Consider the following 24554-nt stretch of genomic DNA (forward strand, 5'->3'; position numbering starts at 1 on the left):
TCTAGAACTTGATTATTTCGGTAATCAATATTAAGATTGGTCTAACCTGACAAAGGAGTTTATTAGGTTAAAGATAAGAACCTTTGTCAACGACTCATATATTTAGCAATATTGATTAGAGTGGTTACAAAACAGATTCTTCTTTTGTTGTTTGGAATACGATCCAAAGGACTTGTTATTCACGTGCGTGACTCTAGAAGTCGAAGACTCAAGGATACTGAGGGAACTAAGTAGCTATGGGTAGTCTGCTTGGTCTCAACTATACGAAGTTGTCATTAGATTTTTATAGTGGCTTAATTCTGAGAGTATTCAAAACTGGACTAGATTCCGCGGTTTTTCTGCATTTGCGGTTTCCTAGGTAAAAAAATCTTGCAGTGTCTTTTATTTTGTTTTCCGCATTATAATTGTTATTATAATTAAGAAAAATACACAAGTACGTTAACTCCGTAATACTTGATATTGATCATATAGAGTTTTGGTTATTTTCGAACCTATTATCAATCACACACTTCGGTGTCGTATCGTCCCGATCTTGTATCCATAGTCAATTACACAAGTGATCTTGTTGTCATATTGTCTTGATCTCGTATCCATAGACGACCACATAAAGTGTGAACCGAATTAGTTGTATTGTCTCGACTAAGTCCATAGACGATCACATTCGGTAGAAGACTTATAGGTTGATAAATAAAAGATTGTTATGTATTTGGGTACCCTCGTCTTTTCAATAATAATAAAAAATCTGTAGATGTTTTAAATTTCTAGTTAGATATTATAAATTTTTTGTCTTGATAAATCACATACTCGTTTTTTTGTCTCTACAAGTCATAAACACTCTATAAAATACTCTTTGAGAATCACTAAAAATCTCTAGATTTTCAGAGAGTCTCCGGGAGTTACTCAAATAAAAACTCTATGAAAGTCTATAGAAATCTCATTTGCAAATGACCATTATTTCCAAATGAAAAATATTTGGTCAACATAAGTCAAGATAGGTTACACATTGCTATAAACTATAGGCTCTGACTGGTTATACCTTGATTATCAACATAAGTCAATATAGGTTCTACCTTGTCATTCAGTATTGGTCATCCGAAAGATATTCAGTAAATAACTGTACCAACAAATTCATGATTTCCCTTTCAGTTATGAAACAACTTCATAAGTATAATTCCTTAAACCAATGTCATAATAAATAGTTTTCTAGGATGAAATCACACCTATATCCCACACATAATCAAGTAACTAAATATATATTATGTTGATGTCGTATTTACGAAGTTCAAAAGGTAAGTGTTATAATTCATAATATAATTCCTTGATACTTTTATCATAATGCTATGACCAGGTCTAATCACTAGAGTATTATAAATACAGCTTCGCTTGTTATGTTTTCAATATAAAGCGACTTGAAATATACGTTAGGAATGGAAACACGATCAAGTAAATATTACTAACCTCAAGAAGAAGGATGATGTCTTCGTTGCAGTCGTTATTTCTTCACATTATACGGGTCTTCAGAGTAATACTTGTACGTCTCAACATTCCTAGACTTTCTAGTCCAACCTAAACAAAGTTGACTCTAGTAAATAATCAAGCGACTCTAGATGAGTTTTGATACTAAAATATGACAACCAAACTTGACATACCAACGCTTAGTGGGTTCAACCGAGCTATGCTCTAACAATATATGATGTAAAAAATTGCATACAAAAACAGATTTTTTTTTATTTTTTTTTTGTAAACAAATATTTTGGTCGAAAAACTATTGAATAAAAAGTATCGAGAAACCCTTGTATATAATTCTTATAACATATTTGATCATGATTCCCATGACTCATAGTGTCACTAAGGCACATAAAGAAGAAGCTCAGAAAGATGAGAATTGTCAAGTAATAAATAATGAAAGGAAGAAGAAAAGAGCCTAATACAAATGTCTGACTAGCTACAATACCGGTATCTCTAATGGATCTTAGAAAGAATCCAATCTTCATGCACGGGTCACATAACTTTCACAAATAGTACCAGATCATGCTCCAATATTTGTATCATCCTGAGTTCCGGGGCAAGTTAAACTCATATGGAGATCCGAATTCGAAGTGTTATGGGTCGCAACGAACTTATACATATATTTATCATAAACTTTTTGTACCAAACATAATTGAAAATTTATGTACATGAATTTAAGTATCTGAATTCATTGATCATCCTTAACAATATTTTCAATCAAAAATATTAATTCAAATTACACTTCAAGAATATAGAAAATAATAACACAATCATTAACCTAACATTTTAGTTCCCACTTCCACATTTCGTGAAATTTGGAACAATGTCAACTAGGGTGAGATGACAGCTCAATAGAATGCGTTCTCGTTCTCAAAACATTCGATGAAATATTAATTAATCAAAGATAACATATAACAAGATATTTCGGTAAAACTTGAGGATTCAATTATATATCCGATAAATAATCTCATGATACCAATAACGTTTTTAAAAAATTATTTAGTATATATTTTTAAATGCATGAGTTCACAATATCAATAATGTTTCCAACAAACCAACCGATTTCGTTTTCAATTCACGAGTTTATAATATCAATAAGTTGCACAAGTTTACTCAGTTCGTGTGATGTTAATTCACTTATCGGTGGCATTATGATAAGTTGCACGAATTTCCTTAGTTTGTGCCCTTCCAATCCTCTTATCGGGGTTATTCCGAGAAGTTGTACGAGTTTCCTCAATTCGTTCCATGTCATTCAACCAAGCTTATCCATTAACTTATAAATAATTTTCACAATACTGGAAAACCGTTGAATAGAAACACACGACAAAGAAGCAATGATGATTTCCTTTCAAGTTTTTATGCAAATAAGAGCAAGCTTTACAAACTGCAGACTTATTATATCATATGTTTTTGGGTGATAACTTTGTCCGATAGGGACTTACATGACTCAAACATATCCAAAATTCACAGCAAACCAAAAGTTCAAACAATAGATATTGAATTTACAATGTCATCCTAAAAATTGGACATATTATATCATGTTACCAAAATATTTCTGATAAATTCATACTAATCTTAAATTGAACAAATCCAAAGTACAATGAAAGGTAAGACCTAAATCTGCAACTTTTTTAAGAACTCAAATCATTCTAACATCATTAAGATTTCCGAAACACAATCATGGACAAACAAAACAAAAATTTTTAGAAATTGACATCTATGTTCAAACATACATTATATATGGTGAATTACCCTAAAATTTTAACTAGACGTTCATAGCTAAACCTGACATGACATAGCCAATCTGGGTTGAACATATTTTTGATATCACGAACAATATCAAATATACCTAACCAATATCATCATTAGAATCTTCATTTCTTTTTCATTTGGCTCTTAAGAATCTTGAGTTCGGTTGAGATTGAGTTATTTTAATGGTCATTATTGAAATTAAAACGTATTTTCCTTTTTTTACTCGAATAATATGACATATATTTTGTTTGGTTTGGAAGATGAAGTTTCACATACTTCAAATTAGTCAGTGGAACGACTAATTTGGTTACTAGAGTCTCAAAAAAAAATACAAGGAAAAAAAAAAGGAGAAAGAAACTTTAAGTTTTTATAAAGTTCCCTCTTAAAAAAATCAGAAATATCTATAACTCTAACCTATCTTCGAGAACCAACACTAATCCCATTGAATCTAATAAAAATGTTTAACACTAATAACTTTTTTTTATCCTATATTCCCCAAATAAAATCAAGCATTAACCAGAAAATGCTTAAAGTTCTACAAGGTTCGTTTCTCTTGTATGGCAAGAGAGAAAATGGGACAGAAGGGAAACCAACTACCTCCTTCTACGCCGAAATTGAAGTTGGTGTTCCTTAAGTTGGAAAACTCAAACCCTTAAAATCACCACCCAATATAGGGTTTGGAGAAGATGACTTATTTAGTGTCTACATCTATTGACTGCACATAGTCTACAGGATTATCTCAATCAGACATCATAGGATTATCAAACACACCTTAATAGATATTGCATGCCTAACAGATAGCTTGTTTCTTACAGACTTCAAAACCTTATCTTTCATCACATCAAATGGGTCAGCTTCTTTCCTCAGATTATAACAAGTCTTCAAGTAACCAATCTTATCTGCCTCCATCATATGGTGTTTCATTTCAAGTTAAGAGAAAAAAAAGAGTAAGAGACTAAGAGTGAAAGAGAATGAGGAGTCAGTTGTATACTTCTATATATACTACTTATTGGGGTTTTAGAGACCCAGTCATACCAAGTCTGACCTAGTCGTACCGAGTCGGACGGGTTTTAATTCTCACACTATTTATATCACATCTGAAGAGTTTCCCCCAATCCGAGGCACTGGATAATCCACGACAAAATGCATTAGGATATAAGGTAAATAAGTTTTAGAGTTTTTAAGATGTCATGGTTGAAGAAGAAGAAGAAGAAGAAGAAGAAGAAAAAGAGAGAAAAGAATTTCAATTGTTTTGATGTTCTCTTGGCATTGATTGCAGTATTTGTATTCTTTTATGTTGTTTATGTTATTAGGATGGTATTAAGGGTTAAAGATACACTTTATGAAGCTGGTTTAATAAGGTTTATATGGGAATAGTTTTTAAGTTTTTTGTAACGATGAAAAAAAAAGATACTAGGGTTTTATCTGATGTACTTAAAAAGGAATTTGGGGATCTGATGTAGTTAAAAAATAAAAGAGAATTATATAATGATAATTAATCAAGTTTTCCATGTTATTTTTTTGTTCCTTTTCTGGATGATTATGGTTGTTTATTACTTCTATTGATGTAGTTCAATTTGATTAGATTTTTTATGCTCCCTTTTGTCAATTTCACAAATTAAAGAATTATTTGATATGTGTTGTCTGTGTTTGGTTGCCTGATTAATGATAACACAAGAAAGTTATCATTAATCAGGCATAAAGTTATCTATAAAAATTATTTGATATGTGTTGTCTGTGCTTCAAATCAATTGAAGACATAAAGTTATCTATAAAAATTACTGAAATCCAAAAATACAAATCATACGAAGTTGAAACCATACAAATCACCCAAAGAGAAAGGGATCTGCAGGCATTCTACCTTCTATTGACTATAATTTCCTCTTGATTCGCCACAATCTTTTTATTTAAAAGAAACCCTAACTCCACTCCTTCACCTTGTCTCTAGATTTTGGTTTTCTCACTTCTAATTCTTTTCCTAATTTTAATTATAAACTTATATTAACTCTAATACTTAAAATAATTATTATTATACATATTTATTGTTATATATTATTTACTAGGGTATGACCCGTGCCGTAGTCCGTTGTTGAAAAGAATGATCCATGAAAAATAGCATGACAAATTATAACGATAAAATATTGGTGAGTGCTGCAATGATTTTATTCTGTAACACTTGCATGCGAGCGTAATGCATTTGAGCCTTTTTAAAGCATACAGAGGTCTAAATAACACTTTTCTCGTATGGTTCACTCTTATGTGACAAAAACACATGAAAATAAGACTCTTCATATTAAAATACATTTCTAAAGATTGGGATTAATGTAAGGGTCTAAAAATAGCCTTTTAGTAAACTCTTAAGACGAAGGTCATGGAGAAATTGATAGATATGACTTTTTCCTTAACCCCCTCTCATGATATGACATCATATCATCTTTTCTTATTGACCCTTGACCCCTGTAAAGGAAATAAGCGTACAAAAGATCTGAAATTCTATGGGTCACCTTTTTTTATGACCTTTACCCTCTTTTTTATGATCTTTACCCTAAATGAGCTTTACCCCTAGCACTGGAGACGCTCTACAATCCCATGAATTAGTTGGTTATCAGTGAGTTATAATTACTATTTAGAACTCGAGTTGTACGTTGGGATTTGTTGAGCGTTTGTTTTCATGTCCATATTCCAATGGAAGAGGTATTGACATAACTACACAAGTTTCCATTTGGAGCTCAGCCTGCTAGAACATAGAACCTAAATGGTTGTATTGGTTGCATTTCGAACTGTCTCTATTGATATGTAGATAAATAGATTCACTATATCATATCGGCTTAATAATATTTTGCAAGGAATTTAGCTAATTCATACATATGGGTTTCCTTGGCATACCTACAACTAGGGTTAGACACCATCCCTATGTCAAATTCATCGCTTAGGAGTTCCGTGCTTACAAAGTTCTGGTGAGAAATGAAAGATATTGATCCAAGTTTATGATCATCATGAAGGTTTAGGTCGACATAGTCTTCTTATCAGAATACATTAGATGAATCTTATAACTTTCTTCATTATATACCTTCCAAGGTCTAGAGCCACAATGTTATCTTTCCTACCAATAAACTCAAAAATATAGTGAGGAGTGACTTGAGCTTTTATGTAGTTGTAACATATCATTTCTTATTCTCCATGGGCACTCCAGAGTTTGTGGTCTTCACAATATAGATAATATCCCTGCATTCACCTTATATAATGGCCCTTTCCGTGTTCACAAATATTTTTCATTTGGATGTCATACCAAATGCTTTAAAAATAGAGAATATATCGAGCCCAGATTTTTGCACCCCATTAAAATCAGGGTGCTCCCCCTCCCATATGTATGAATTGATTTCCATTTTTTATTTTATTTTTATCTTTTAGATATTTTTTCTTAAAAATGTGTAAGACTTCATTACCTATATTTCTCCTTTATTCTTCCATCTCCCTAAAAAAAATTATAAATTGAAATCAGATGATGTTGACACAAAAGTAGTATATATAAAATCAGATGATGTTGACAAAAAATTAGTATATATATATATATAAAGGTTGAATAGATGGCTTATATGTTGAAGCACAAAACAAGGGAAATCACGATGTGAGTCACATAAAGATGAAGCGAATTGAAATAAAGCAAGAAAATCAGCTACATATAACTATGGTCGATTAATTTTGTAATTAGCTTGTACTATATCATTAGATGAAAGAACTATTGATAGAATTTTCTTAATCTGTTCCATCTTTGATCAGTTATTGGTAAAAATAAATCATTATCATCAAGGTGATTGGAGATCGAAACAAAAAAGATATCTTAACATATGTTCTAGGCATTGTTATCGTTTTGGTACCTTGGCTTTCACGACTTTGGGAGAGCTCGGAGAGGAGTTTGTGATTTTTCTTAAGAGACTGAAGAATTTTCTTACTAGGAATGATACGTCTTCTAAAATAGGCAATTTTTTTGTTTCATAGAGTATGAGTTGCTATTCAGAAGGGGGTTGGAGCTCAGCTTGTCGCTCGACTTCCAACCATTTTCCTGACCTCTGAGATTTCTTTTTTATTTTGTACTCAAATATTGTTTCATATACAAGAATTAATGAAAATTATTTTTTTTTTTTGTAATAAAAAGATATTACAAGTTTTAGAAGGTAACAAAGAAAAATTAACTCAATTTTATGAAGACTCGTGTTAAATGGAATATTTTATTTTCATTGGAAATAAAATATTAAAACTGATTTTTAACTAAAAAAGTAAAAAACCTACCAATAGACATATTAGAACTGATTTTCAACGAAAAAAGTAAAAAACCTACCAATAGATAGGGCCAATATTTGCGCATCGATTTTAGAGGGGTGCACAAGTTTTGACTTGTATATATCTGCAAATGAATGACACATAAGTATAAGAGTTACAAAAAATTACGGGTTGGAGATTAAAATTTTGAGTCCAATGTGCTCTAAAGAGTGTGAGTGTGCACAAAACAAATTAATCCTATCTTTTATTAAATTTTTTAATTCAATTGAAATCTATAAATGGGAAATAATATATATCTTAGAATAAATTAATGTGATTACAAAACAAAAATAGGTAACTGGTTTCTCGTTCCCTTCTTTAAGCTTGGCTACATATAAGATACTTAAAACAGTTACGCTATGAAGTTGCTTACATTGATCGTCTTCCATGTAAAATGACAAGAATAATTGCATTTTTTTTTAGCATATTGGTGTTTCAACTCCATAAGGCACCTTGATGTTCTTCAAAAGGAGTATGACTTGAAGATGAAATAAAAAAATAACCTTACTATATATGTTGTAGCAATTGATAACCCTACTGATGATAAAAAAAAATGATAATCTTACTAGTAACGTTTACAGTACTAACTAAGTCACTTAAGATCAAATCACAATTAGCCCATTAATCGGAAACAAATCATCTTCAGAAGCATATTATGGTCTTTATATATGCTTACCTATTTTATCTTTTGTAATCCTTATATTTATTAGGATATGATATATTAATATTTACCAATTTTAGATTTTAATCAAGTTAATCAAGGTTAAAAGAAAAAAAATAATAAATAGTAGATTACTAATTTATTTATTTTTTCGAAAAAGAGACGAACCTCAGAACTTGCATTGATAGAGCCGATTAAGGGAATCACAAACCTTACATGAATTTTTCAAGATTACAGAAAATCATACAAATTGTAATATCTCCACCAATTCTTGCCAGTAAAATCTATCCCATCAGATTTAAAAACAGTTTCAGAAGACCTTCACTCTCGCAGAGGAGAGGACCAAACAACTAGGCCCAATCTGATTTTGAAAACAAAACTAGTGTGTATTAATGCACAAGGAAATGATTAGATCAAATCCAACCCAATGTTTCTCAGAACATGTATATAACATGAACTGGAGTTTTCTAGATTTAGATTGCCTAATGCAATCAGGGTAGCAGTGACCCAAGAAGCAGTAATTGTAGCCAAATAGTAACCATAGTGTCTAAAGTAACAAAAGTATCCAAAGTGTCTTGAGTAATAACGGTAATCTGAATCGATCTTTAAGAATTTGAATCAAAAAGAAATAGGTTGTCTCGGCATTGGATATGTGGTAACAATTGTAGAGAATGAAGAACTTGATGATAATCTCGAAGAACAAGTTATTGTTGTCTTGGTTTCCATAACTTGGGTTGTTGTATCCTTGTTCCTGCTGGTAGAATAACAAACTTGATCCATTTCTTCTCAACATCAGCAATGCAGCAAACATACATCTGAACATACACAACCTGAATTTCTACATCTAAAGGGGGTATCAAAGAATCAAGATAACAACGAATCGTTTGTAGACATAACCCCCTTAATCTAACACTGATAATACACATTACTAATAAATAAAAAAGACCCATAAAAAAATAAAGCAAACCAATCTAGAAACAAATCAAAACTAAGAGATGATGGATTTGTTAATCATCCTAATACAAACTAATATCAAAGATCTAAATTAAAACCCCATAACACTGCAGCTAACTCTAACCAAATAGAGAAAGATAAAATCAATACAAATGGGAACATGGGGTACAACCTTAAATTTATTACTAAAACAGAAACTAAGCCGAAAGGGTATGGAGTAGTCATTCCAATTTGGGGTACCAAAGATGGAGATGTTGCAGCAGCTTGGATGAAGATCATAAAATCAATTGACCCACGCACTAATCATCCAAAGAATCACCAAGAAACCCTAAAATTGCAATTAATCAAGTTTAAAAAATCCAAATAAAAAATTAAAGAACGATTTAAATCAGCAGTGAAGAACAACAATTGGAAGGGAAAGGTTAGCACAAGCTTGGGAGGTTGATCTGAGCAGAACGACGCTCAAGCTTTTAGGGTTTATTTCACCGTAAAGAGAAGGTAAAGAGTAGATTACTAATTAAGACTGGCCAACAAAATCAATTAATTCCGACCAGCAAGATCAATTTGTCTTGGCACATTATTCAAATGAGTGTGCACAAAATTGGGTTATGAAATTTTATACTCCTTCTGTTCAAGAATTTATTCCCTGATACAGTAAGAAATCTATGAATAAATTTTTAGCAACATTTCCATCTCGAATTGCCGAATATGGCAATTGCTAATTTCCCATATAGTTGAACGGTGTGTGAGAAACCCTACAAATATTGAGTTGTGTTTTTGGATTCAAAGTTCAAACTCATAAATGACACTCTTACCAATTTAAAAGCCATATATGAATGAATGAGGCCATATATGAATGAGGGTAAGTGGGGAATTTGAGGATATGTAATATGCGTCCTAGTATATCGGACAACGTAAATCTACAGTTCCCCGGATATCACGATGTAATGAAAGAACGTATATAATTCGCTTATGAATGGTATTATCAAGATTCGTTGGTAGACCACTCTCCAGAAGTTGGATTTACATGGAAAACTCGTATTTTTTTCTTTAGATGTCTATCATCATCCAAGCATTGTTAATGCCGAATTCAGCTATTTTAGATCGGTCATGATTCTGGCATTCTGCGGTTCCCATGGGATTTTATGAAATTGCAGTTGCGATTGCATTTTTTACAACTTGAAGGACACATGCATTAGGTTTTGTAGTTTATGAAATTGGCGTTCGTATTGGAGTGTCTGCAACCTGAATGACACCTGCATTAGATAGAACTCGATGTTATAGTTAATATTATAAGTTCTACCTAATAAAATTGTCTTTTATAAGGGCTGTTACCTGGGTGAAAATTATTGAAGACATCTTTGTAGACAATATTATGTGTAAAACCACTTGGTTGTTTATCATTTTTCTTTATCAGAATCTTCAAACCTTCTCTTGATGTCGTTCTAGATACTGCCGTATATAATTTTCCATGAGTAAAAAGTGGTTTTGGCAAATAGATGCCAACTTGTTCTAGTGTTTGACCTTGGCTTTTGTTGATTGTCATAACAAGACATACTTCTACAGGTAATTTCCTTCTTATGAATACAAAAGGTAAGTCTCGCATCGGTAGGAGAGAATATCATCCTTGGAATGTACACATGAAAGCCGATGTGACTCCCTATTATGATATGTCCTTCAATAAAAAAATTTACCAATTTGTTTTACAATTAACTGTGCTCCGTTATAGAGACCCGCGTTCTTAATTATTGTCTGCAGTAGCATTACGGGAACCCCAATTTTAAGTTCAAGTACGGAACATCTTGACGTTGTTTTTTTTTTATAAAGATTGTACGTTTTTGTTTGAGGGTGAAAACAGTTTCTGCTGATTTTGGTAATTTCGAGTGTGTGTGTGAGAAACGAGTATAAACCCTAAATAATATACTACAAGGGAATACTTTGATTCGAGTGATCAATCTGTACAAATACGGCCTAAACCAAGATATGGTCGTTCCAGACTTGCTTCGGTCACAAAGTGAAGGAGAAGGTTGGTCTAGAGAGGAAAGCGAAGAGAATGTTGAGACCAGAATAGTTGACCGGGAAGAGTAGTTGTTTGACGACTTGTATTAGAAAGTGGAAAGCTAACAGATGGGAAAGCTAACAAGTGATTTCTGAGTGTTGTATTCTCCTGACCAAAAACTTGTCTTTGGTGGAAATAGGTGAGACGTATATATACAAGTCGCAACTAAACGTACCCTGGTCTCGTAAGAAGTGAAAACGGTTAAGTAAATGGAAGAAAATGGTAACGGGTAACGCCTGGAATTGATGTTTCCATAATGAAGGAAACGTTTCACCATTACTTCTTGTATTTACTAACCGCCTCACCCTTATGACACTTTCATGTAATGGACGTAGTGTACGCCGCACGATGTAAACCGTCAGACCAATACCCTGATGAGCATCCCCCAGTTTATGACATGTTTTGATGTCTCGAGTGTTTTCGTGGAAAACGTGTAGCATGTTGATACGTGTGGCGTGGCCAAATTATTTGGCGTTTGTAGCCAAGTTGGTATCATGACCAAAGAATAGGCATCGTAGCCAGGTTGGTTCCGTGACCAGAGAGTTAGCATCGCAGCCAAGTTGGTGTCGTGACCAAGAGTTAGCATCACAGCCAAGACATTGCCACGAGTGGTTTGGTGACAGGTTTGTACGGACGAGATCTGCATCTCAGGAGGAAGGGTGGTCGTAAATTGTTGCAACCCTTCGTTTGGCAACCAGCGGCATGGTTGCAGCGCTTGCATGCTCTTGGCACGACCAAATTAGGGTTTTGGCGTCGTGGCCAAGAGATTGTCATAAATCGTTTGGTGGCAACTTTGTATGGCTGAGTTTCGTATCTCAGGAGGAAGGGTGGCCATTAATTGTTGCAACCCTTCGTTTTCAGCCAGTGGCATGGTTTAGGCGCGACCGAGCTAGGATTTTGGCGTTGTTTAGGCGCGGACAAACTAGAGTTTTGGCATAGTTTAGGTGCGGCCAAAATTAGTGCTTGGCATTGGTTCAAAAGTGGCCATGCGTTTGATGGCAAGCTTATATGGATGAGATTTGCATCTCAGAAGGAAGGGCGGCTGTCGATTGTTGCAACACTTCGTTTGGAAGCCAGCGGCATGGTGGTAGGGCCGCATGGCTTTGGCATGTTTTAGGCGTGGCAAAAATTAGGTTTTTGGCATAAACCGTGACGTTTGGCCTTGGGCCGGAAGTTGCCATGCGTTAGGTGGCGAACATGGAGGCTGAGATTTGCATCTCAGATGGAAGGGTAGCCGTTGATTTTTGAAACCCTTCGTTTTGGCAGCCAGCGGCATGGTGGTAGGGCCGCATGGCTTTGGCATGTTTTAGGCGCGGCCAAAATTAGGGTTTTTGCATAAACCGTGATGTTCGGCCTTGGCCGAAAGTTGTCGTGCGTTAGGTGGCGAACTTGTACGGCTGAGATCTACATCTCAGATGGAAGGTAGCCGTTAATTGTTACAACCCTTCGTTTGGCAGCCAGCGGCATGGTGGTAGGGCCGCATGGCTTTGTCATGTTTTAGGCGCGTCCAAAATTAGGGTTTTGGCATAAACCGTGATGTTTGGCTTTGGGATGAAAGTTGCCATGCGTTAGGTAGCGAACTTGTACGACTGAGATCTGCATCTCAGATGGAAGGGTAGCCGTTGATTGTTGCAACCCTTTATTTGGCAGCCAGCGGCATGGTGGTAGGGCCGCATGGCTTTGACATGTTTTAGGCGCGGCCAAAATTAGGGTTTTGGCATAAACCGTGATGTTTGGCCTTGGGACGGAAGTTTCATGCGTTAGGTGTCGAACTTGTACGGATGAGATCTACATCTCAAATGGAAGGGTAGCCGTTGATTGTTGCAACCCTTCGTTTGGCAATTAGCGGCATGGTGGTAGGGCTGCATGACTTTGGCATGTTTTAGGCGCGGCCAAAATTAGGGTTTTGGCATAAACCGTGGTGTTTGGACTTGGGCCGGAAGTTTCCATGTGTTAGGTGGTGAACTTGTACGGCTGAGATTGCATCTCAGATCGAAGGGTAGCCGTTGATTATTGCAACCCTCCGTTTGGCAGCCAACGACATGGTGGTAGGGCAGCATGGCTTTGGCACAGTGGTGCGGCTAGCATGGTTGGCATGCCTTGGGATCAGAGATGTGGCTGCCATGGCATGCCATTGGTACTGTGGTGCGCCTGGCACGGTTGGCATGCCTCGGCGCGGAGATGTGGCTGGCATGGTATGCCATTGGCACCGTGGTGCGGCTGGCATGGCATGCCATTGGCACTGTGGCGCGGCTGGCATGGTTGGCATGCCTTGGCGCGGAGATGTGATTGGCATGGTATTCCATTGGCACTGTGGTGCAGCAGGAATGGTTGGCATGCCTTGGCGCGGAGATGTGGCTGGCATGGCATGCCATTGGCATTGTGGCGCGGCTGGCATGGTTGGCATGCCTTGGCGCGGAGATGTGGCTGGCGTGGTATTCCATTGGCATTGTGGTGCAACAGGCATGGTCGGCATGCCTTGGCGCGGAGGTATGGCTGGCATGGTATTCCATTGGCACTGTGGCGCGGCTGGCATGGTTGGCATGCCTTGGCGCGGAGATGTGGCTGGCATGGTATGCCATTGGCACTGTGGTGCGGCTGTCATGGTCGGCATGCCTCAGCGCGGAGATGTGGATGGCATGGTATGTCATTAGCACTGTGGTGCGACTGGCATGGTTGGCATGCCTTGGTGCGGAGATGTGGCTGGCATGGTATGCCATTGGCACCGTGGTGCGGCTGGCATGGTTGGAATGCCTTGGCGCGGTGATGTGGCGGTCATAGCATGCCATTGGCACGTTTAGATAGTATGCGTGGTTGGCATGTGTAGAGATGATGCCAGTCAGTACCGAGGGCTCTGCCGTGGAGCATGGCATATATGTTTAAAAAAGGTACCCCGGTAATTTTACGCAGACATGTTGGACGGTTCAATAAATATGCTAGCGGCGACATTATTACACAAGTGTGACGTCACTGTTTGACTAAGGTTTTACAATTTTAACTCTAAGCTAAAAACCACCATCAACAGTTATTTAAGATAAAACAGGCATAGGATGCCTTAGCAATACAGAGTTTATCCATGGTGAAAAATCCATGAACTCTTCAACACAAAGCTTGTCTTTCCTCACTCTATTTGAAATATTATCAGTTACATTATTTAGATCTCTTTTGACATGAGATATCTTGCAAAAACTAAAAGAAGAAATCAATGTTTTGATCTTACTAATAAGATTATTACTTTCCCATATGACTAAACTAATATCAGATGTGATAGTCTTCACAACTAACTCTGCATCAGCTATAAGGTGAACTTCAGTGATGTGTTTCTCCTTAATCCAGCTGAGAGCCTCCATAATAGCCATGCACTCAGCAGCTTTGGGGTCGATCACTCCGTCTGCATAGGATCCTTTGACACCTGAGTAGGTACCTGCAGTAGATAAAAGCACAATACGCCAGCAGTATTAGTTACATGATCAAAAGATGCATCAACAAAGACTACATGTGTATTGGCAGGTGCACATTCAGTGATGTTCAATATATTATAACAGGGATGTGTAGTATGTTTCAAAGACAAAGCAAAGTTTTGTAAATGGAAGCGTATTCTATATGCAGTTGAGATAGGGTTTAGGGTTTTATCCTCAAAGATCTTTTCACATCTTTCTTTCCATATAATCCAGCATCCCACCATCAAAGTCAGCTTCTAAGTATTCTGCTCTTCTAAACCTATTATATGCTGATTGTTGAACCAAGAAATCATCCATTCTTTGATACTCCCACAATTTTCTACAACTCTGTCAATGTTTACATTCAGGTGCATCCAAACATACCGAGCAAAACTACACTCAAGTGGGAGATTATATAGAGATTCAACTTGACAGCTGCAGATGTTACATTGAAAGCCAATACTGCTATTATAACGAGTTTTTTTTTATCTTTTATCTGCACTATATCCTTAAGACACTTCCAGATGAAGAGCTTGATTCTATGAGGAATTTTCGTTTTCCAAAGGGCTTTCCAAACTTCTTTAGGTACAGTATTAAGTGTAGCTTGTTGAGAGACAGTATTCTCTACAAGCTTGTTGTAGGCACTTTTAACTGTGAATAATCCATCCTTTGTAGGCCTTCATCTGACAACATCTTTTTCTTCCATGTTGATCTTCATTCTTATGATTTTATCTGTAACTTCCGGGGTGAAAAGAATATGTAATAAACTGATATTCCATGAAGAGTTATCTGAGTTTATGAGTTCAGAGACATACGTATAACTCTCATGACTTGAACAAGAAGGAATTGGTATATCTTGCAGATTTATAATCCAACGATCCTTCCATATTCGAGTCTTCTTTCCATTTTTGATCTCCATGCACACATGTCTTTGTAAAATTTTGAGACCATCTTCAATACCCTTCCAAATCCATGAAGAGTTATTTCTATAATTCTGAATATGCAGAAATTCTTCACCTCTAAAATATTTATCTCTTAACACTTTGACACAGAGCAGATCTGGTTGTGTGTTGATTCTCCAAGCCATTTTGGTCAGGAGAGCTTGATTCAGCATCTCTATATCCCTAAAAGCTAGACCTCCAAATTCTTTTGGAATGCACATATTACTCCAAGAGATAGGGTTGTTACCTCTATTATATTTGTAACCTCAAAATAACTTTCTCTGCAATGTATCTAGCTGCTTAATCAGTTTTTTTGGAATCTTAAAAGTACTCATCTGATATAAAGGAACTGCATTGGGAACATCTTTCACCGTTGTACCTCTACCAACTTGACACATTGATTCACCATGACATTTTGCAAGCCTCCTTTCAAAAGCAGTTTTGATTTCTTCAAAGGATTGTACTTTAGATTTCCCTATGAGAAGTGGAGATCCCAAATATTTCTCATTATTGTCCATATTCTTTACACCAAGAATGTGATTAAGAGAGTTACAATATGAAGGATCCAAGTTACTACTATATAAAATAGATGATTTGTCAAAATTAATGACCTGACCAGATTGAGAACCAAAATCTTCGAGAACTTGTAAGAGATTGGTGACACTGGTTAAATTAGCATGTGTAAAGATAAGACAATCATCTGCAAAGAGCAAATGATTAATGGGAGGAGCACCTCTAGCTGCTATGTTTCCTGGTATTCTCTTTGAATGGATCCTGTCATCGGATTAATGTTATCTGAACTCAACAAATGATGTGCTTCTCCTGGGTAAGTTGAAACAATGTATTGATTTATTTCATCAACACTATCGTTGGTTGGTGCCAATATTTCAGTTAAGTACTCTGCATCTCCATATTTGTCGAGCATGCTTGAATATATGATGGACACAATTTGTTTCACGCAATCCTCATCTGTTACGATTTTATACTCATATGGTATTTTAATCCAGGTTGGGTATTTCATATCGTTAAGTGTAATCGCCGAAAGGTTTCCATTTCCAAGATCAAGTACTCATTTCGAATATCTCATTTTCTTTCGTTGCAGATGAAACGCCAGGAATTACTCGCATACTCTCATCAAGGCTGAAGATTCTGAAATGTCTCCACAACTTTGATATATTTATCGATGCGTCAACAATCATTTTCCTGGTTACTTTGGAAGCCATCGGTAATATCTGCCTAAAATCTCCACCCAAGACGTTAGTTTTTCCTCTGGATATTTTTATCCGATTGCTCAGCAGATCCTTGAATGTCCTATCCAGTGCTTCGATGGCATGTTTATGTATCATCGTTGCTTCATCCTATATTATTAGGTCTACCTTGCACATTGAATTTCCCAAATATGTTCCCTTTTGTATGCCACAAACTGAGTCTTTATGAAGTTGTAGGGGTATTTTAAATGTTGAATGTGTTGTCCTCCCCCCAGACAATGAAAGTGATATTATTCCTGATGAAGCCATTGTTAGAACAACTTTCGATCTCGATCTTAATTCGGTCGCCAACAGATTGAATAAATATGTTTTTCTCGTCCTACTGCTTACAAAGACGAAAAACGCTCCCCCATTTTATTTTATTTTTTGTCTTTGATTGTTTATTTTACAGCTTTAAACACGTTTCTTTGTTGGGTGTTCAATCCATTGTAAAGCTGCAAGAAATATCCTCGAACTTGTGTTTTGTTGTAGTTTAGTTCTTCATGGATGAGTGTTTTTTCTTTTTTCTGTAGAAGATGGTAAAGAAGATTTGGGAATTCTTTGAGAGACCTGTTGATCAGGTTCACTGATTTCTAAATTTCAAATAAAACCAGGTGTTTGAGTTGTTCATCCTCGATATCGTGGTCCTGATTACCTATTTCTTTGTTTTTTTCATGCAGAATATCTTCAGATAGTAGTCTCCAATTTTGGTTCCACATTTTCGTAGGATTTGTTATTTCGCAAAACAGTAGCAGTGTTATGAACCTTTCACGTAAAGGCTTGTTGGATCCCAAAGTACTTGGCTCTTGAATCACTTCCTCTCATTCATGGTTGACGTCCATTTTTCTGGAATTTTGGAATTTAAGCTGATGTTTTGGTTGTTAAGGTGGTTAGTGCATGTATTTAAAACTTACGAAAGGATGTGATTGTTGTGACTGTATTTGAGGGGTTGCGACCGTTTTTAGAGTATCTGTGACAATTGTTAATTTTGCAAATCTTAATGTGAAGAGACACGATCAACATGTATCTTACAATACAATGAAATAGGTAGAACTTTCTTTAGGCAGGACCCGTTACTGTTTTTTTTTCTCATTTGATCTTGTAAGGGTGTCATCTTTTAAAAGCGACCTTGAATAGTTTGCAAGAAATGTAAACTCAAATATTTATAGTCCAAGGTTGTTTGGACAACAAGAAAATTCCAAAATCGAAAATATTCTCAAGATATGCATTAAGGTACCTAAATTCGGTTTTTCCTATTTCCAATTAATTAATGTTAACCAATATTTCCGAAAACTCTTATAGAAAAACTTATATTATTAGTTCAACAGATTAACTAATAATATTTTCCAAAGGATATGTTTTAAATGCTGGCAATTGAAACATATATGATGAAAATCATAATTATATGCTTTTCACTTTTTCGAACCAGGGATCACTCTGAGTATCAAGGAATATCTTTGAACAATAAATGGTAAGAGTTACATACATGTTCAAATATGTCGACATCTAGAATTTTCTTAGCAAATCCTAATTCCAAGCTTCACAAAAAATTTACAGAGATATGTGAATATTGGAAACGCGGTTTTGCTTCTTGGGGTCGGTTGTACCAACCTCACAATGTAAGTTGTGATCGGTTATACCATGTTTCCCAAACCAGGTTGTGACCAGTTACACCTTGCTTCCCAGAGGTAGCTTGTGATCGGTTACACCTTACTTCCTGAGTTATCTTATGATCGATTACACCTTGCTTCCAAAGGTAGTTTGTGATCGATTACAATGAACTTCCCAATTCATCTTGTGACCGGTTATACCTTGGTTCCCAAAGTAACTTATGGGAGGTTACAACTTGCATTCTAATATAAGCTTGTGATCGGTTACAACTAGATTTTCAACGAAGCTCATGACCGATTACAACAAACTATATTATATAGGCTATGACCGGTTATACCATAAATCTCAACAAGTTAAGATAGGTTCTACCAAAGTCATCTTCCATCGGTCATCCAAAAGATATTCAAAAAATAGCAAGACCAATCATGATTCCCTTTCGATTATGAAACAAGTTCGTAAATGTAATTCCTTTAAACAAATATTATAAAACGTTGTCTCCTAGGGTGAAATCATTCATATATAATGCACACATAATCAAATAACTATGTACAATAGATTATGTCGATGTCGTTCTTACGAAGTTCCAAAAGCTAGCGTTCATACTTCGTAATATGTTTTCCTTGACACTTTGATCATACTATTACGACTAAGTCACATCACTATAGTATTACATACAATATATACATCTTTGCATATTATGTTTTCAATATAGCACGACTTGAAAGATACGTTAGGAATGGAAACAAAATCAAGTCAATATTACTAACCTCAAGTGGAAGGATGATGTCGTCGTTGTAGTCGTTACTTCTTCACATTCTTCAGGTATTCGGAGTAATACTTGTACGTATCATTCCTAGACTTTCTAGTCTAACCTAAACGAAGTTGACTCTAGTATTTAATCGAGCGACTTTAGATGAGTTTTGATACTAAAATATGACAACCAAACTTGACATACCAACGCTTGGTGAGTTCAACCGAGATATGCTCTAACAATTATGCACGTTACAATGTTACTAAAAGTACCATGAATACCTAGTAAAATATTTGTTCTTTGTAAGAAAAAAAATCATTGTTGTCATATGCTAAGTTTTCTGTCATCCCACTTTTTTTTTTTTTTGCTATGTTATCTCATCACTGGTTAGCATCTTTTCGTTTGTTTCATCTGAGGAGATTCCTTTGAAGTGTCAAAGAGAAAGCTCGACCGGTATACACAACATAAAATAAGAAGAGAGAGGAGTTGTCCAATATATTCAGATGAGGTCAGCCGCATTACCATGCAAATGGCTCATCCCTTGGTCATCATCTCAAACAAAGAAAAGAGAAAAAAAAAACTGGTCCTACTCGCAAAAACAAATATTCCTTAAATTTTCAAGTCTCCCAAAATATCACCTCTTGAGGAGAGATTTCTACCATGCCTGTTTTCGTAAAAAAGTCTCCCCATATCTCTGAAAATTACAAGTCAATGACTTTCAATTCTCCTTCGAATAACAGGGGTGTTGGAGTGACTTTCAATTCTCCTTATCCAATAACATGGAGTTCCAGAGAATTTAAATGACTTAAAAAAAAGTCTTTAACCAATAACAAGAGACATTAGGAGACTCTCCGAAATTGTCTATGGATATTTGGAAACTCTCTGGAAGTCATTTGAAATCTCAATTAACTACCTCCCTGTAACATCTCAGTTATCACTGATTACCCTTTCGTAAAAGTTTAGCAGAGTATACGAAAATACCCTTCATAGTTAAAAGGTTTAAGAAAATATTTTTTTTGACCGATAAAAGAAAGGGTTTTTCCTAAGAATAATATTCAAAATATATCCATAAACCTCCTACTTGAGAGTCAGGTTTCTGGCCAATGGGGCTAGCCCCTTATGGGTTACTCAGGTGTAAATATGACAATATCCGTTAACAGTCAAAAGTCTCGTAGACGGAACGAACAGCATAATCTACTCCTTGACTCGCTAACCGGTAAGTTGAATACCTTTGCTCCCTCAGATGTTCTGCTTCATCAGAACTTCAAAGAAATTGTCCTTCTACTGAGCGAGTGAGTGGGGGAGAGGAAATCGGAAATGGCAAGCTTCCTAAGTATCTCAGTTCCGACACACTCCTCATCTGCTCACTTCCTCTCTTCTCCGCGTATTCCCATGTCACACTTCAAGGTATTAGTACTACTATCTCTTCAGAAATCATTAATTTTGATTTTGATTTAATTTTTAATTTCTGATTTTGATGCAGAGGATGGTGATTTTACCTGTAAAATGTTTATCAGGAGGACCAACTCAGAATAATACAGACTCAGAAGTTGAATCAACACCACCATCTTCTTCTTTTCTTACTCAGAAGAAGGAGAGTATTAGTAGTTCTACATACAATTTGTGTGCTGCTATTGGATCTTTAGGGTTTTTGGAAACTGGGTACTTGACTTATCTTAAAGTGACGGGTTCTGATGCTTTTTGCCCTATTGGAGGTGGAAATTGTGGAGATATACTTAATAGTGATTATGCTGCAGTTTTCGGTATGGTTTTGATCTCATTTTTAGTTTTACATATTGTTGGTTCATGATATGAATTGTTTTCTAAAGATTGAGATTGAGAATTAGAGATTTAGAACAAGATTTCTTTGTGGAACAAGATCAGTGTTAGAGACTTAGAGCACTTTTAGGTCAAAATGCTGTCAAATGTTGATCTTGAAGAGAAATTCTTGTGGGTTGGTCATTTTAAACTAGTTTAAAATGTAGAACAAACGGTGCTGATGAGTTAATCATTCTCTTTGTTAAGCTTAGCTGTTGAAATTTGTTTTGCTTGTTATTTGTCCTGCATTTGTCCATTTGTTGAGATTGTCAGTTTTTACTAAAAGGAGGGATAATCTCAGCAGTCACATAACAAAATTGTGAAGTCTATGTAAAACTTGTTGTCTTGCTTTGATTTTCTTTTTTGTGTTGGCTAGGTGTTCCTCTTCCGCTAGTTGGTATGTTCGCGTACGGATTAGTTGCAACCCTTGGTGTACAATTGGGTCGTCAGAATTCAATCTTTGGACTAGGCGAAACTGATGGTCGCATGATTTTGACGGCGACTGTTACTTCAATGGCAACAGCTAGTGCTTATTTTCTGTACATTTTGAGCACACAGTTTTCTGGATCAGCCTGCTCATACTGTTTGTTATCAGCTGCCTTGTCTTCCACCTTATTTATCGCAATTATAAGGGTACTCATTACAAAATTGAAAACTCCATTTAGATATATAACTATCATTGCTGTTGGAGACACAGCTTCTGAGTTATTTGTTGGTTTTTTCCATACTTCAGGATTTGGGATGGCAAGAGATACAGAAGTCGGTGGGTCTGCAAATATGTGTTGCTGGCTTAGTAGTTGCTGCTTTAAATACTTCATACAAGACTATTGCACCTATGTCAAACAGGTTAGTCATGTAACTCCATTGATCTCAGCTCATGGATATATATCTTCTTTGCTTATAATATTTAGTTCATAGGTTTGGATACTTTTCTTGTCTCCTCCTCCTTACTTTTTAACTATCTGGAAACCAAAACTAAAACTGCCATTCAGTTAGTAGTTCTGGCCGGTTCTTCATTTCAAACTTTTCACAGTTTCACTACTAAGCCTGAAGTCTCAGTTTTTTGTGCTCACTCTCATATATTTATCTGCACATTGATATGCATTGAATATCCCTAATTGACACGTTTTAAACTCATTTTTCTGGGTCCACTCCAATAACTATGGTGTGCGTACTTCCCGATTCAAGAAGAAATTTAAATTGTACGTAACAAGAGCAGTAAACAATATTTTTGCGGTCCAACAGCTTCATACTTGGATACTAGAGTTATAAGACTCTTTAAGAAAAAACTTGAGCTGAAGTTTATTAGCTTTCAGAGATGACTTTTCCTTGGGATTGAAGAACAATCTAGCTACAAAGAGCATGCATATTTACTGGGAGTATTACAACAAATTTTTTTTAGTGTAGAAGTCTTCTGCTTTATTAGATGTGCTAACCAGTCTGCCAAAAGGGTTATAATTTTATTGATTTGTAAATATACATGTTCGGAAATTTTAGGGACTAATTCCTTGTGGTTTGGAAATGCTTTAAGGTAGTTTCTCATCATCTCATTCTGTTTGTACAGCATGGCTGACATTAATCTGCCATATTATCAAACTGAGATAACGACAAAATCAACTCCGTATGGCATTTCTCTTGCAAAGCATCTGCGTTCTATAGGAGCTAAAATGTATGGAGCTTTCTGGTGTTCACATTGTTTAGAACAGAAGGAGGTGCTTTCTTTTATACATACTTCTCCTCACAAGTTTAAGTAGAGCAGTTCATAGACGTAGTGCCCAAAGCTAAATTAAAATTTGTATATTTGAGAAATGTATGCTGGCGTTTTCCAGAAGAGAAAAGAGTATATGTTGTGCTGCCTTGGAAAACCTCTACTCAGTTGGCATATGTGTCAAGGTTGTGTCTTCATAGCAGCAACCATGAAGAAGCTTTCATTAACCAAAAGACTAGGACTTGATGGCTTCCAAGCAAGCTATAAAAGTTTGCATTCCATAGTTGCTTTGGCTAAGAAGTTCTCTTATTCAGGGAGACTGGCTCCTCTTCAGTGGTGTTGGACTTTGCCTTAGAATTCCATAAGACCCTCTGCTTCCAGCACAAGTTGCTGGCGTCAATTTTAGTTTTGTGTTTAAATAGATGTGGCGTCAAATTGATATGTAGAGTACCATGTCTAGGAACAGTTAGTTGAACGAAGTTGTGAATTATCCTAACCCCATTACAGGATTATCCTCTCCAAATGGTAATTTCTCGCTGTTTTGCTTTTGAAGATCCAGATTTCTTGCCATTCTAGTACCAAAATGAGTTCAAATATTAGGCTCCATAAAAAGACAACTGTAAGTAGGAAGATTGTAAAAATGTGGGAGCTTCCCAGTGTGAAGTATAAGAGCCTTGTAGCACTTTTAAATATTTTATATATATGAGCTCTGTTTTTGTTTTCCTTATATTTTCTTTGAATATTCATCATTTACTCTAATCTGAAACCCCTTCATTTGTTTAATATTAGATGTTTGGACAAGAAGGTGCAAAAATACTGAACTATGTAGAATGCTTTCCAAATGGCTTCATGAAAGGGACCAATATGGCCTTGGAATGTGCAGTTGCTCGCCTAGAAGGTTTCCCGTCTTGGGAGATCAACGGAAAGGTCAGGAACCTCGCTTTCTCTTTTTATTTTCCTTCAGTTTATATTCTTCTTTGGAATTTTTCTCCAGCTTCTATTCTTAAATATAAATCATCATTGGGTTTCATGTTTCCTCATAAACGAGTGCATCACCCAACGTTGTCTTTCAAGCTTTACTCCTGACTCGGGTGTTTATTTTGCAGATTTTAAGTGGAGAAAAAACTTTTTCAGAGCTTGCAGAATTATCAGGTTTCGCAAGCGAGGATTTTAGTCCATCCTAATGAGATTTTGGCGGAGCAAAGTTATCCTGCAGACCTACTGTACAGCTCTCAATCATTCTACGCCAATTCCCTCGCAGATTCTTAATGTTCTGTTTCTTGGGCCAGTGTCCTCGCAAATTAAATTCTATGTACACACATCAAAGAGGCAAAAGCGATTACTCTGTGCTTTACCTTTCTCTAGGTACTCTATATGTTAGCTGATATAGATCCGTGTATTCATTGGCAACAGCCAACAAGTTGTTCTTGTAAAAAGCTTTTAAATAAGTCCTTTTATGGTCAAGAAGAATGAATGTATCCTTCAGTCAGTTTCGAGTTAGTTCCGCAATTCAAATTTATGGTAAATACAAATGCATGTCAGACTCAGAGTTTATTCCTTTCTTTCTTAAAATAATACTCCCTCTGTTTCAAAAAGATAGTTATTTCATGTGTAAGTTGTACATGAAACAAGCCTGTTTTTGAATGGGAGGTAGTAGTATATCACTACTTGCTTGCAGCAAAGACCATATATATCTCGCGAGAAGCTTTGTATTGCAGCCGGTCAGGGTAATTAGAAGAATACAGATGAGTTCCTTTTTCACCCCTTGGTGAATTCTTATTTC

General features: G+C 35.9%; 1 protein-coding gene across 1 annotated transcript; it reads left to right on the forward strand.

The window, feature by feature from the left end:
* The first annotated feature begins 20462 nt into the window (after positions 1–20462).
* Positions 20463–24312, forward strand: LOC113289048 (thiol-disulfide oxidoreductase LTO1-like). Its single transcript, XM_026538206.1, has 7 exons — positions 20463–20652; positions 20729–21008; positions 21440–21696; positions 21797–21909; positions 22628–22775; positions 23561–23698; positions 23878–24312. Exons 1-7 carry the CDS (start codon positions 20563–20565, stop codon positions 23953–23955), a joined length of 1104 nt encoding a protein of 367 aa, XP_026393991.1. The 5' UTR covers positions 20463–20562; the 3' UTR covers positions 23956–24312.
* The last annotated feature ends 242 nt before the right edge of the window (positions 24313–24554 follow it).

The sequence above is a fragment of the Papaver somniferum genome, chromosome 6, assembly GCF_003573695.1.
Source record: "Papaver somniferum cultivar HN1 chromosome 6, ASM357369v1, whole genome shotgun sequence".
In the NCBI taxonomy this organism is placed as follows: domain Eukaryota; kingdom Viridiplantae; phylum Streptophyta; class Magnoliopsida; order Ranunculales; family Papaveraceae; genus Papaver; species Papaver somniferum.